The 14,191-nt window shown below is 36.2% G+C and overlaps 2 protein-coding genes across 2 annotated transcripts; both read left to right on the forward strand.

Annotated features, from left to right (window-relative positions):
• The first annotated feature begins 2,753 nt into the window (after positions 1-2,753).
• LOC124433379 (uncharacterized protein F54H12.2-like) lies at positions 2,754-3,320 on the forward strand. Its single transcript, XM_046983142.1, has one exon. The coding sequence runs from the start codon at positions 2,754-2,756 to the stop codon at positions 3,318-3,320; it is 567 nt and encodes a 188-aa protein (XP_046839098.1).
• Positions 3,321-7,020: 3,700 nt separating this feature from the next.
• Positions 7,021-11,613, forward strand: LOC124441747 (ATPase ASNA1 homolog). The gene is made up of 9 exons (XM_046992217.1): positions 7,021-7,155; positions 7,277-7,424; positions 7,612-7,669; positions 8,590-8,680; positions 9,638-9,788; positions 9,987-10,094; positions 10,350-10,497; positions 11,020-11,075; positions 11,160-11,613. Exons 1-9 carry the CDS (start codon positions 7,025-7,027, stop codon positions 11,292-11,294), a joined length of 1,026 nt encoding a protein of 341 aa, XP_046848173.1. The 5' UTR covers positions 7,021-7,024; the 3' UTR covers positions 11,295-11,613.
• Positions 11,614-14,191: the final 2,578 nt, after the last annotated feature.

The following is a 14,191-nucleotide window of genomic DNA, read 5'->3' on the forward strand; positions in this document are numbered from 1 at the left end:
GACAATACCTACACGACACGTTGCTGTTCGGCATTCCACTTCCATAATCAGGCCACCTGTGGTTTTAACAGTTCTAATAAGAACTTGTTCTATAATTAAATCAGTGGACAGGCCAGCCTAGTAATGTTCACTCCTTCTGACAACATGGAAACCATCTGAAAATGACTTGTACACTTGGAAACTCATCTTTAAGATTCATCATAGATTGTAAATAGAGGGTAGAACTTTCTGTGTAAAGGTTGTGGCCAGATGCAGCAAAGTATGGTAACATTCTTCATAGGACTTGGAGGTGCATCTCCCAATTTCCAGTTCGTTCAGCTTTAATAAAACCCGCACAATGTCAATCATCTCTTGATATTGTAGCCAAAGAGTGGCGGTTAGACTTTTGGCTTTCAGCCTCTTCTAGCCTGTTGCTAACCTTTTCCTCGATTTCTTTCAGCTTATTTGAAGCAGCCACTTCTTGAGCTGTTTTTCTTTTCTCGATCAAGTCTTCGTATTTTCTAGTTGACCAGTTGATATTAATTAATAAAATATTAACAAAATATTAATTAATTTACAAAATATCATTATCCACTTGTTTTAATCTATAATATTTATATTTGTGCTTTACTAAGTGTTCTAAAAGGGTAAAATCTAAACATTAATTTTGAGCCTCGTTTCCATGTCGCTCAGATTTTCAATCCAAATGCCTCAAATAAAACGTAATTTACACGATGTTGCCGTGCTAGGATTTTGTGGACTTTCGATATGTTGTTAGGGATATCAAATATACCAAAATCAGTTGGAATTTCTTTTGTGGAAATTTGTTCAAGCTTAGAGTGTTTTGGTCAGATTGACTGGACTAATTACCTGCACCTTTACAAACGACTTATTAACAATACAAACAAACGATCAACTAAAAGCATTACACTTCACACTAATTCACAATGACAATACACAATAGACACCCACACTTTTCATGTACACAAAATACAATGATGTAAGAACCAGATAACAAATCGGCTAACCTGTGAGGGTGATTACTGCCAAAATCCTGCTTTAAATTCTGTAAAAGCGATCTCAATTCTGTTGTACCAAATTAATGTTCTATCACAATGGAATTTCAACGAGTGCAACAAAATTTACATTAACCGAACAAAATTTGATTTGAAACAGAATTTACAAAAACAAAACAGAATTTACTGCGACACTACAGGTTTTAACCAAGTACTACATAATTTAAAATAACATAACAGAATTTGAGTTGATCCTAAATTCTAATATGTTGTTTCAAATTATATTCTAATTGATTTGAATGTCACGGAACCAAAAATTCAAAGCTGTTTCGCTTGTATATTCATTTGATATTTGTTTTATCATTGTAATTCATCTCAGGGTTGCCAATTTGGCCTTTTATCACAAATAACTGGAAATTTGGCCTTTTGAAACCTGTTTGGCAGGAAAATTAAAGCTAGCCGCCAAATCGATTTTGGCCTATTTTGGCCTTTCAAATTTTGATGTCATGAAATTTTATTATTAATTATATTACTCGTAATTGACTGATAATGACGTATCAGATGAGTACTGCTGTGGTTGTACCCAGTACTTATGCTCTTCCTCGGCCTGATTTGTTATTCAATATTCAGCTCTGTTGCATTTTCACATGAAAATATGTTTAATTGTGTTGCATGATACACTCATAGTTTTCTAATTAATGTTTAATGTCATTCTTGTACAAAATAAGGGAAACTTGCTTTCCATCAACCAGTTCAACATCAAAACGTGCCACAGGAGAGTCCGAGATTATGATCGCTGTTCAGACAGCTTGCCATGGATGCATCCGGACAGTAGATCATTTTGGTGAGATATTGGCAAAATATGGCAAAAAGTGATTTGGAACATATTAGATTGCACTGCACCAAATGCACGAAGATCATCACCAAGTCGTATGTCCAGCTTTAAAGGAAGATCTCAAAAAGATGTTGAATGAAAGCATTTTTTTAATTGGACAAAAACGACGGATATATCAGTCGCTAAGGATCGGGCAATTATTATTCGTTACTTCAGTGAGAAACAGTGCAAAGTAACCGACTGCTTACTTGAAATTGTTCCAATGTCTTCTGCAACTGGGGAGCTGATTTTTAATTCCATAAAAAGAGAAAGACGACGACTTCCATTGCCATTCACAGTTCAGCCTAGAGACATAAAGCAGCTAAAGAGGCAGAGGACCTTTTCGGCTAAATATGGATTTCGTTCTTCCAAAATCTGTAGAATGTACAAAAACCGAACTTGATTTATTTTCTGTCCCACCAACACAAGTCAAATTAGAAAAGGGGCATTGGATTGATCATCAACCTGTGTCCAGCGTATCTGAAAATGGACCAATTACATTTTTATTGCCCGGCACAGAAGATTATGTTGACATGTCTAAGACAATATTGGTAGCTAGAGCGAAAGTAACAAAAGCCGATGGTGGGGATATCAATGATGACACTAAAGTTGGACCTGTAAACAATTTCTTGCACAATTTGTTCAAGCAAGTTGAAGTGTTTCTAAAAGGAAAGTTAGTTACACAAGCAACAGGAACATATCCATATCGTGCATATCTCGGCACACTTTTAAATTATGGTCCACCAACCAAACAATCCCAGCTCACTGCTGCGTTATTTTACAAAGATATTGCAGGTCAGATGGATAATGCAGATCCTGCCCACGCAAGTCCAAACAGGGGTTTGAAGACAAGAAATTAGTTTATGGGAAGTAAAATTGTTGATATGGCAGGTCCTATCTTTTGTGATGTTTTCTTTGGTAAACGTCTCTTACTTAGCTATGTTGATTTGAAAGTGGTCATGAACCGTACCAGTGACGAATTTGTCTTAATGTCAACGGTGGACGATGCAGCCTTTAGAGTGAAACTGATAGATGCATACTTTAAAGTTCGTAAAGTCAAAGTGAATCATAGTATATTTCTGGCTCATGAGGTTGCCCTGAAAAAAGGTCCAGCCATTTACCCAGTAAGACGTGTGAACTGTAAAACTTTTATCATTCCTTCTCGAAACCCTTCGTTGCAAAAAGATAACCTTTTCAATGGTTTAGTACCTAAATCATTTGTTTTCGGTCTTGTTGAAAGTGCGTCATTCAACGGAGCTTATAAAAAGGACCCATTCAATTTCCAACATTTCAACATTTTATCGTTAGGCATTTCAATAAATGGTGAATCTGTACCATTTAAACCAATCAATTTGTCCTTTGGTGCGAATCCGAGATTTATAGAAGCACTTCTACCGCAGTTTTCTGCCACTGAAAATGTATTACGACACAGGCAATGGCATTACGCGTGAAGATTTCCCAAACGGTTTTGCCCTGTTTGGCGCGGACTTAACCTCCGATATGTGCAGTGCATCCGAACATTTTAACACGGTGCAAAAAGGAACCTGGCCATTGGCTTACAATTCTCTGTTGATGTTATTTAAAGTAGCATTCGTATTAAATATACTAACCGCTGACCATATACCAAATATGGTGTTATGAACAAAACGTGCTATATATATAGAAGTATTTCTAGTGAGGTTGATTATTGTTGTTGAGCTATCTTATGTAGAACTCGTTTTTTCTTAAATAAAATAAATCGTTCTAAACCATTCGCGATCCACCGACATATTCAACAGGTTTTGGGCCCAGGCAGCGTTAGCGAAGTTTGTTAAATAAAGAATAAGTTGGTATAATTTCTTCGATTGACAAAATGGCGGGCGAATGGAAAACGGCAACAATAGTTCCTTTGAATGGATCAAACTATGTAACCTGGAAAGTTCAGTGTCGAATGGCTTTGATAAAAGATGGGCTTTGGAGTATTGTCTCCAATGAAGAAACGTTTCCTGATAACGAAGAATCAGAAGCATATGCGAAATTTATGAGTCGAAGAGACAAAGCTCTTGCGATCATTGTTCTTTCGGTTGACCCATCACTTTTATATCTGCTAGGTGATCCAAATGATCCTGTGGCTGTTTGGAAGAAGCTATCTGATCAATTTCAAAAGCGCATTGGGCGAACAAGCTTGCGTTGAGACGACGATTGAATAATCTGACGCTGAACGATGGAAATTCGTTGTCATGTCATATTAAAGAAAATGACGGAGATATTCAATGAGTTAGCAGTAATTGGAGCGCCGATGGACGATGAAGACAAAGGTTACATTCCTTGCAAGTCTTCCAGAGAGCTACAATGTGCTTGTAACAGCACTAGAAGCAAGCAATGAAGTACCTGCAATGGAAGTTGTTCTTGAAAGATTGCTGCACGAAGAGAAAGCAAAATGATAGAGATAAGCATTCTAACACTCGAGAAAGTTATGATGATGTCAAAGGAGGACAATAAACCACTAGAAAAGAAGAAAGCACCAAAATGTTATCACTGTGGAAAGATTGGTCATATTCGACGATTTTGTAAGGATTATTCCAAGGAAAAGGAAAATGAAAGAAAGCATGACAAACAAGGCAATCAGAAAACTTGGAAAGGTAAATCTCGTCAAACTGAGAGTTTAGGTCTTGTTGTGCAAAGTCTTGCTGTTGGGAACGAGAATATTCCTGGTGAGACATGGATAGTCGACTCAGGGGCTACCACTCACATGTGCAATAACAAGCATCTATTAGAAGACTTTCAAAGTATAAAAGATCATGTGCATGTAATGCTTGGAGATGGAAAACCTAAGTGGAATCGAATTGGTACTGTAACCAAACACAAATCAAAATGGAAAGGTACAAGAATGTAAATTGCATAATGTACTGCATGTACCACAACTCAGCTACAACTTGCTAAGTGTTGCAAAAGTCACTGATGCGGGAAATGCTATCAATTTTGATCATACGACATGTAAGATTTTTCGCAAAGATGGAACAGTGATTGTATTAAAAGAAAGCTGGAAGTTTGTTTGTATTGGATTGCAAGTGCACGTTTGAACACGTAAAAGTCATGAATGAAGAAATTGGAACATCTGATGAGATGCTGTGGCATCGACGCCTTGGTCATCTTGAGGTCACAGATTGAGACAAATGGTGAATGAAAATTAGTGAAAGGACTAAATTTTGACATCAAGAAGAATCTAGAATTCTGTGATGAATGCAAAAGGAAAGCTTCATCGTAATTCGTTTCCTCGTGGAAGCAAACAGAGCATCTGATCCTCTTGGTCTAGTGTTTACATTACACACCAAACAAGTTTGGACTGCATTGGATTTCAGATGCAGATTGGGGTGAGATATTAACGATAGAAAATCAACGTCCGGATATATTTTTCTAAATGAACGGTGCAGCCAGTTGGAAAAAAGCGTTGTTCAAAGCTGTGTAGCATTATCGACTGCAGAAGCTGAATATATAGCGTTGGGATCAGCTGTTCAAGAAGCAATTTGGATTCGCTTCAATTACTTAAAGATCTCAATGTTGATAAGAAAGATCCTTTGAAAATCTACGAAGATAATCAATCAGCTATCTCCATGGGAAAGAATCCTCACTCTCATGGAAGATCAAAACATATAGAAATAAAGTATCATTTTCTTGAGACAATATAGAAAAGAAACTGAACATTCAATATTGTGCTACAAACGAGATGTTAGCAGATTTGTTGACAAAAGAATAAGTAAGGAACAGTTGGAAAACTAAGATGAATTCGGCTCGAAGTGGTGCAGCTGTGACTGCTGCTAGTAAATACATTTATGCGCTGGGCGGATACGATGGTACAACGCAGTTAAGTAGTGTTGAACGATACGATCCTGCTCTTGATGAGTGGATGCTCGTATCCAGTATGTTGGACCACCGAAGCGCCTTGAGCGTTGCGTCATACAGCAACAAACTCTACGTGTTTGGGGGTATAATGGCGAGAATTCCACGACACCGTCGAGGTTTATGATTGCAAGTGGGACAAGTGGGAGGTGGTGGTAAAATGATGAGCATGGGTAGGGTGGAGCTGCCGTGGTTGTGGGGGTACGACCTGCGTTCTGATGGCTCTAGGCTAAATATTTATTAATGACGAGTTTATTGATCAGAGAATTTAATTTTTTGTTTACCTGAATGAAATTCAATGTAATTGTGCGAATTAATTTTATGTATTCTGAATTATTAGTTGTTCGGATAAGAGCCAATAGGTCTGGCACTTTGAGGTAGAGCCTAGTGATTTAGATTATCGTGGGAAGTTACAGTTTTGTATTGTGTAAAATCAATATTTAGCAGATTGTCGAAATAAGTTTTATCAAGCCGAACTAAGTAGCAGCATTGATTAATGCTGAAATTAGAAGTTGAGAAATATTAACTAACGATCTTCGCACTCGCAGCACCGGTCCAAGCGTTTGGTACTGGTAGCTTCACAAAACTTCTGTTAACATTACATGAGATTGTTAATGGTAACTTTCAAATGAACCAACTTTATTGTGTTTTCTTGCTCAAGTTGTCCATTGTCGACACGGTTTCAGTTATTATTTTTATGTCCCCGTCTACATTTAATTTTAATTTCAACCTGTATTTTGCTGTATATAACCATATAGGCTGCAAGCAGGCAGCCACCATTTCTTACTAAAAAAAAGAATTGGTGAAAGAAGTACCCTCTTTTATAAGGAGATATATAAAATAAGAAGAATTTATAAATGCATATTTTTACCATTTAGACCAAAGCATTCTTAAATAAAATTTCCTACATATGTGTGTGAGAGCATCTTTCAAAATTGCTATTTTGTCTAAGACCTCTAGTTAGGGAATTTTGAAAAGTATTTAATATAGACGCCACCGCAAATTTTTTTTAGATACTGAATTTTCTTGCAACTTTAATAACGAATCCAGAAACTGTGCAGTCGTGTTCTTAAAAAGGATGCAATCGAAAAACATCGAATTTCTGACTTCTATTCAATGTTTGATCTTTAAAAGGACGGTTGTTTGAAGAATCGGTGTTTGCTTACAGTGTAAGCCTTACACATACCAACATGGCACAATTTTTCATTAAAAGGAAAACTCCCAACATCCTCATGGATGAAATTTTGTATCTGAGCCATTAAGCAAGCTAAACAAAATGGCGGCCTTTGTGACGGCCGTAGATGACTTAGAACCACTGGAGCCATCTATAAATAATATCCTTGAGCAAACTAGTTTGAAATGGATTTTCGTTGGCGGTAAAGGTGGGGTGGGGAAGACTACGTGTAGGTGAGTCAAAACGGCTTAAAGTAGTGTTTTGTTCAACATAAAAACATACACAGTTATACTGAAAATAAAAACATTGAAATCTGCCAGACACAAGTAATATGTTTAATTAAATACCATTTAGTTGCAGCATTGCGTTATCATTGGCCAAAGTACGAGAGAATGTGTTGATGATATCAACTGATCCTGCTCACAACATTTCTGATGCATTTAATCAGAAATTTGGTAAAAGTCCAACTGCAGTCAAAAAATGCCCAAATTTGTATGCAATGGTTAGTGTTAACTCTGAATTGTCAGATATATTAAAAAATTCATTTTGATTTTCGTAAGTTTATTTTGATGTTTAGCAGTTACGGTACATGTTAATAAAACTTCTAAAAGATAGAGCATGATGATGTATATTGAGCCTACAGTATCTGTGAGGAATGTGTGTGTTTATTTATTATCCACATACTTTAGGAAATTGATCCGAGTCTTGGTTTCTCACAGTTACCTGAGGACTTCATTGATGAACCAGGTATTGTGATAATTATATCATGCACCATTTAGCATCACATGAACATCACAAAATTTTTGTAATGCTTCGTACATGTAACATGTTACACATTTTCAATGAAATGCACATACTGTAATATTATAAGTGGATATAAAAATGAACGGGTTTTTAAAGGCTGTTTGTGATCATCAAGTAGAAATTCCAATTGAAGTAAAAATGCAATGACAGCTGTTTGTTTTGAGTTGTAGTTGCTGTTATATTGATAGCTGCTTATGCAGTGGTACAGTATCTGCTGTTGCTATGGTGTCTGCTGTTTCAGGGGTACTTAAAGTAGTGTTCATCGGCCTGTATCTTACAAAGTGGACACTAACAGGAAATAATTAGAGCCTCCAGTTTATTGAGCCTAAATGTTGCACTATAGTTACATGAAGTTTCAAGGACATAAATTATCATGAGCAGTTATTAGTAATTACTGCCTTATGTCGCGCTTATTCACTGTTAATATGAGACGCAGCTGCTTTGCTTGAAATGATGCAGCATGTGGACAACAGGAAACGCTTTGTTCAAAAGTTTTTCTTCACACATAGACTTAAACGATAAAATTCAACACGAGAAATATGATATCCGAGACCAAAGCATGGTTTATAAAAGATGTATATATCTGCAACAAAATTTAACTTAATTTGTAAATGTTTTTTATTTCCCACGAAATAGACGCAAGCACACTGGGTTTTTATGAAAATAATAATTGCATTATCTAGTAGTTAAAGCGATTTTTTATTGAATATTTATTGTATGTTTTGAAACGGCGGTAAAAAAAAACTTTTAAGTTGACTGTTGGATGGTGCTCACCAATCAGATGTACGACTGCGTGTAGTAGAAAAGGAAAATCCCAATAGAAGCTAGTCAATGTTGACGGAGTTATTGTTCTTGAATTACAGATGCCTTAAGTATTGGAAAACGTCTTTTTCAAGATGTACTTGGCGCATTTCCTGGTATCGACGAGGCAATGAGTTTCGCTGAAGTAATGAGGTATTTTTGCTTAATATACCTGCATCGTAGAGTTATTTACAAATGGAAATCGAATAAGACGGTTTTGAAATCGAACGGATAACTTCTGAATTTTCCTCTAGTTTTTATTTTTGTCATTTGACAAAAAGGTTATAATTACAGCAGAAAATAATTTTGGAAACTGAAAGACTAAGCATTCGATAATAAGTTGCGAGAAGAAAAACTTCCCATGATTTTTTTGATAATGAAGTTTTAAGCTGACCCTGTTAAGGTAATTATTACTCTTGAAGGATTTTGTGTGTCTTTAACAAAGTAATTTTTATTCCTGAACTGCTATCTTTCTTGCTTTGAGCACCGTTATTGCATGTAACTTTCGGCAGAGAGGGAATATTTTCTCATACGAGCCCGATGGTAGCTAATTTAAAAACTGTTTCTATACACGGTATATAAAAAAACTGAACAGTTTGGAAAACCTCGCTAAAGTCATTAGCGCGCCAGATCTGCAAAAACCTTTTCGTGGAAATAGTTAGTTGAATTTGGAATGGCTCATCTGAAAGTAAAATTGTTGCAAATAATAATAAACCATTTTAAGAGTGAAAATTGTGTTACCGAGAAGCACTTTTGAATTACTTGCAGTAAAGTGTTAATGCCATTTTGTTTTTAATACACTTATGAATGATATGAATGTTTTAAAAAAAATTGCAATTAAGAAGAATAAAACGCAAAATAATCCGCAATTTTGATACCTAGCGCTCCTGCGGCTTTGGCCTAATTTCTTGAATCTTTGTTGGCTTGAACAACATTTGCCATATTTTAAACCAATGTGCTCCAATTGCTGTTTAGCTTTGTCATTTTCTTACGCTAGCTTTGAAACTTTATAACTTCGTTCCGTTAGTACGTACGCAAGCTACTTAGCGACCTTTCCCAAAGCGCTTAGTTTTTTTTCATACACACTGTATTGTGAATTTTCGCTCGCAGATTAGTGACAAACATGGACTTTTCGGTTGTGGTTTTTGATACTGCTCCTACCGGACATACATTAAGATTGTTATCCTTTCCATCGTTGATTCAAAACTCACTGGGGAAGTTACTTCAAATAAAGAATCAGTTTGCTCCAATTGTAAGCCAGGTACGTAAAGCGAGATACTATTGAGATCTGAAGCAACCCATTCACGTAGCTTTATTGACGACGAGAACGTTTCACACTTACTCCAGCACCATAAGTATCTATATAACTTTCCACTGTTTTTTACCCCCACTGCATGCTTGTCAGGTCAAATCAGAGGAGTTATGTTGTCCCATGGTTTAATCGATTATTTTCTCACAGTTTGGAGGTTTGTTGGGAATGGATGACGCTGATCCCACAACAATAACAAACAAACTGGAAGAAACCTTACCAATCATCAATCGAGTCAGCGAGAAGTTAAAAGATGCGGTATGTCCTTTGCTTTTGTTGTTAGCGTTGAGAAAAAAGTGCTTTCACTACTTTACGTATTCGTAGCCACATTTCGCTGCCAAAACTTTCTGTTGTGAAGGAGTCGTTCTCGGTTCAGTTTATAAGTAGTATCATGTAGCTATATTTTTTACTTTCTTTGCTTACGTAACATTAGTGGTAAAAACACGGACGTGCGAACTGTATAGCAGCAATTTGTAAGAATCTTTCATGAGTATTTCTGGTATTTGTTTTTAGGATCATACGACGTTTGTCTGTGTATGCATATCGGAGTTCTTGTCTGTTTATGAGACAGAAAGATTGGTTCAGGAATTATCGAAATCACATATCGACACGCACAATATCATTGTCAATCAACTCGTTTATCCAGATACCAGAAAGAAAGGTATGAAAACGGCGCTCTCTTGATTTTGAAATTGAGCAAACAAGATTTAAGTTTTGAACCTACATGGCATTCGAGTTTAATTCTAGTTTAGTTTACACCAATTGTAGTTATTTTTCCTAATTTTTTATCTTTATTCCGCACCTCAAGTTAGAATCGTTGTGTGCTGAGGTATGGTGTTAGGTTGTGGGTTAAGGAGGTTATTACTGGTGTCCATAAATTCTTCGTGTAGCTAATATATGCGTGAAGCAAAAACCAAATACAATGCAGATAAATTTCCTACAAACTGATTTGGATCACTCTCAAACGGGCGATTGAGGAAAATCATCTTGAACATTTAACCAAATCGGGAAGGGAAATCCCTAAATCGTTGTTTAAAAAAGTTGTGTGTTTATACATTTTTGCACGTTTTGTGTGAGTCATGGCTCACAGCATTTATGTACTTTGCATGTTTGGTTCATTGGTCTTTACATGGCGCGGAAAATGCGGGCTTAGTGAAAATAACTGTAGTATCTTATTTTTTAGAAACATGTCATCTTTGTGAGGCACGAATGAAAATTCAAAATAAATACTTGGAACAGGTCAGGAACAGTTGCATATAGTACATTATAGCAAATCTTTCGAAACAGAATAAACTCCAATGTCGTGTCCTTCGATTGTATTAGATTGACGATCTCTACGAAGATTTTCACGTGACGAAACTACCATTGCTACCATGCGAAGTCCGAGGCTGTGATAAAATAAATGAATTTTCTCGGCATCTTCGCGTGCCTTATGATCCTACCTGTGATCCAAAATGACTACGGAGGTGTACAAGAAGATTTTAGGTGCAACTGTCGAATGGTAATTGGGATGTCTGGGGATTGAGAATGAAATGACAAATTAACGCCTTGTTTATGCTAGAACTAAGGATTTTATAAATAGTACATCAATGAAGACCAACTAGAAATATCCCTGGTTTTCATCTCAATTTTCCTTTTTCTCAGTTTGCCAAACTAAAATGTAATTCGTATGACTTTTGCCAGAAAACCTTCCCCATAAGGAACAGGTAAAATGTTTTGTGAAACTTTAGATCATAGAATGTTTGACTTCTGAAAACAGCGGGCTCTTACGACTGAATTTGTTGCGTTTTTTGAAAGTTTCCTGTTATGGAATAAGGGAATGGTCGGCATTTTTTCATCGAACGTTTGTGGGCATAATATGCATCCGCAGCAAACTGTTATGGAATGCAAATAAATGAGGGAGGTCGTTTCATGAGCGTTCGTTGCAGCATTTTCTAGCATGTCAATGCAAGCTGTCTGATTAGAATCTATTGCGATAATCTTATGATAAAAGTTTGTGACCAGTTCAGTTGATAAAATGTTGCAGCATTTTCTGCGTGCGAAACGAAAAAGACGAGTGGCGACCTGTTGCACGATAATCTTATGATAAAAGTTTGTGACCAGTTCGCTGTCGGCATTCAAAATGAAAATTTCTTTACAAAATCAGAGTTAGCTAGCATAAGAAATGAATTTCTACACGTTATCTCACTCGGTATCATTTATCTGTAGCATATACGTTTATGTTGTGCCCAGCGCTTTTTTTTTTATTGTCCGAACGCGACGTTTATGTGAGGGATGTCATTGCATTGTTTTGAGAAACTTTGTTAAGTAAGTGTGCCAATTAATTTCGAATTGCTCGTTTAATTTTACGATTCCCGTATGAAAACTATTCATGTTTTCTTCCTTCGCACAAATAAAAGTTAAAGGCTGCCAGTGACGATTTGTGAAAAATTCAAAATATTTGCGATTTTTGATGTCGAAATCTACCATCAATGTACACGTGCACTTGTCGCGTGAGTGCATGGCATTTATTTGTGATCAAGCGATCACTGACTGTCCGTAGCTAACTATATCTTAACAATTAAAAAGGATGGATGAATTAACTTCACTGTCTTGCAATAACTTGGTTTGCATGTTAAATTTTTTTTCTTTGTCTCTCTAATTAACGCGTATCTATCGATACAGGTATTGCAACAATGGAAAATATGAAAACTAAAGATAGTCGTTGTCGTAGCTAAAAAAATAATTTATTAACGCCCACTACCATTGAATGTGTTGCCAAACTTTGACCTTGAGAACACAATCACATCACGATACATTCAAATCGTAACACATTGATTTCACGTGCACAAATACTTCCTTTTGTTCAAATATTTCCTTTTGTTCAAATATTTCGAACGAAGAAAAACCGTCTAAATGATGGATTGTTTTATTGTTCCTTATGGGTAACTAAGTGATCCGCAACTTTGCGCTATCTTTAAGATGCCTATAGTATGAAGATGACTCCCGGCTGTCATTCTTCAACATTTTCCATGGGTTCGAATTTTGTAAAACGTTGCTTTCCTTGATCTTCCTCATTCAACTGTCCATTGAATTCTTCGCAATTGCATTATTGCGTGAATGCACGTGTTTACCGCGTGTGCAAATGCAAATGAAAGACAAAATGAATTTGCGAAATATTTCGAATGATATGGCGACAGGAGGAGTTAAAAAAAAACTGAACTTCAACCTACGTGTGCTGTTATTTCACTTGGCTAGGATTCTAGATTAAGTCAATCTGTACGACAAACAGTTTGTACAAGCTGCTGTCATTTTCAACTATTGCTTATTCGCTTTTAGAGTAGCTAAATTTTAATGCGTAACGAAACATCACGAAAATCCATGTTCGTAGCATATCCTAAACAGACGCCTGGTGTTTTCCATTGGAAACGGGGGGGAGAGTTACTTTTGCTTAATATTTGATTCTTTGCGTGTTTCGACGACGTCCCGTATTTCATCTATTAAGTTTACGACCATGAAACAAGATTGTACCGCCATATATTGTTCAAAAAGGAAAACTTTCATAAAGTGATTTCAGGTTTTTCAACGAGAAAACCTGGATTTGATATCAGATTATCCTTTCCTATTTGATGATGCAACATCGTAACGAAACAGGAACGTTTTACATGTACATTCCATTCAGTCAGGGTATCAAGATTTACGAACCCATGGTTTTGGCCATAATATATAATAATTTTTGTATGGGCTGCCTTTTTGCATTGATTGTCGTTAAAGTGGCAACTACATTATACTGGAGGACATTAAATTTTCTATATCATTCCTGCAACTGTCCGTTTCATCTATCTATAATTTAATAACACCTGATTTCGTTTGCGACTATTTACAATCTTCCCTGATTCTAATTGAATTAAAGCTCTGAAGTATTATAATGCCACGTGCGTTGACTGTCGATGCAATGAGAATTTATTTTGTACATTTTTTAGAGACTTCTTTATCTTAAGTCACACCTTTGTGACCAAGAAAAATTTTATTTTGCATGTGAATATGTGTTTATACACTTGATTTCGTTGGATGTTCCTGATATCATTGAAAGTTACAAGACAAAAAAAGTTCGTACGAAAGTTCGAAAAAAAATGTTCGATTACAAGAAGAAGATATGTTACGTAAGGAAACTTAAGTGGGAAGGACAAATCAATCTAGGGTATAATTGATTTGCATGCCGAGCTATAGAAATGCAAATACTTTTGATGACACTGTGTTGATAAATGTTAAGTCGCTCATAATTGTACAGTGATGCAAAGCCGTTTCTGCGCTATCAACAGCTCCTGATAAGATTTGGTTACGCTGCTTCATCAACAGGTAAAATTAAATCTGTA

The sequence above is a fragment of the Xenia sp. Carnegie-2017 genome, unplaced genomic scaffold (genome assembly GCF_021976095.1).
Source record: "Xenia sp. Carnegie-2017 unplaced genomic scaffold, XeniaSp_v1 HiC_scaffold_1, whole genome shotgun sequence".
In the NCBI taxonomy this organism is placed as follows: Eukaryota; Metazoa; Cnidaria; class Anthozoa; order Malacalcyonacea; family Xeniidae; genus Xenia; species Xenia sp. Carnegie-2017.

Bases quoted from the DNA above. Each gene is read 5' to 3' on its own strand.
- LOC124433379 (XM_046983142.1), top strand. From the start codon at position 2,754: ATGGCAGGTCCTATCTTTTGTGATGTTTTCTTTGGTAAACGTCTCTTA.
- LOC124441747 (XM_046992217.1), top strand. From the start codon at position 7,025: ATGGCGGCCTTTGTGACGGCCGTAGATGACTTAGAACCACTGGAGCCA. The intron at 8,681-9,637 runs GTATTTTTGCTT...TTTCGCTCGCAG, and splicing joins AGTTTCGCTGAAGTAATGAG to ATTAGTGACAAACATGGACT. The intron at 10,498-11,019 runs GTATGAAAACGG...CTTATTTTTTAG, and splicing joins TCCAGATACCAGAAAGAAAG to AAACATGTCATCTTTGTGAG.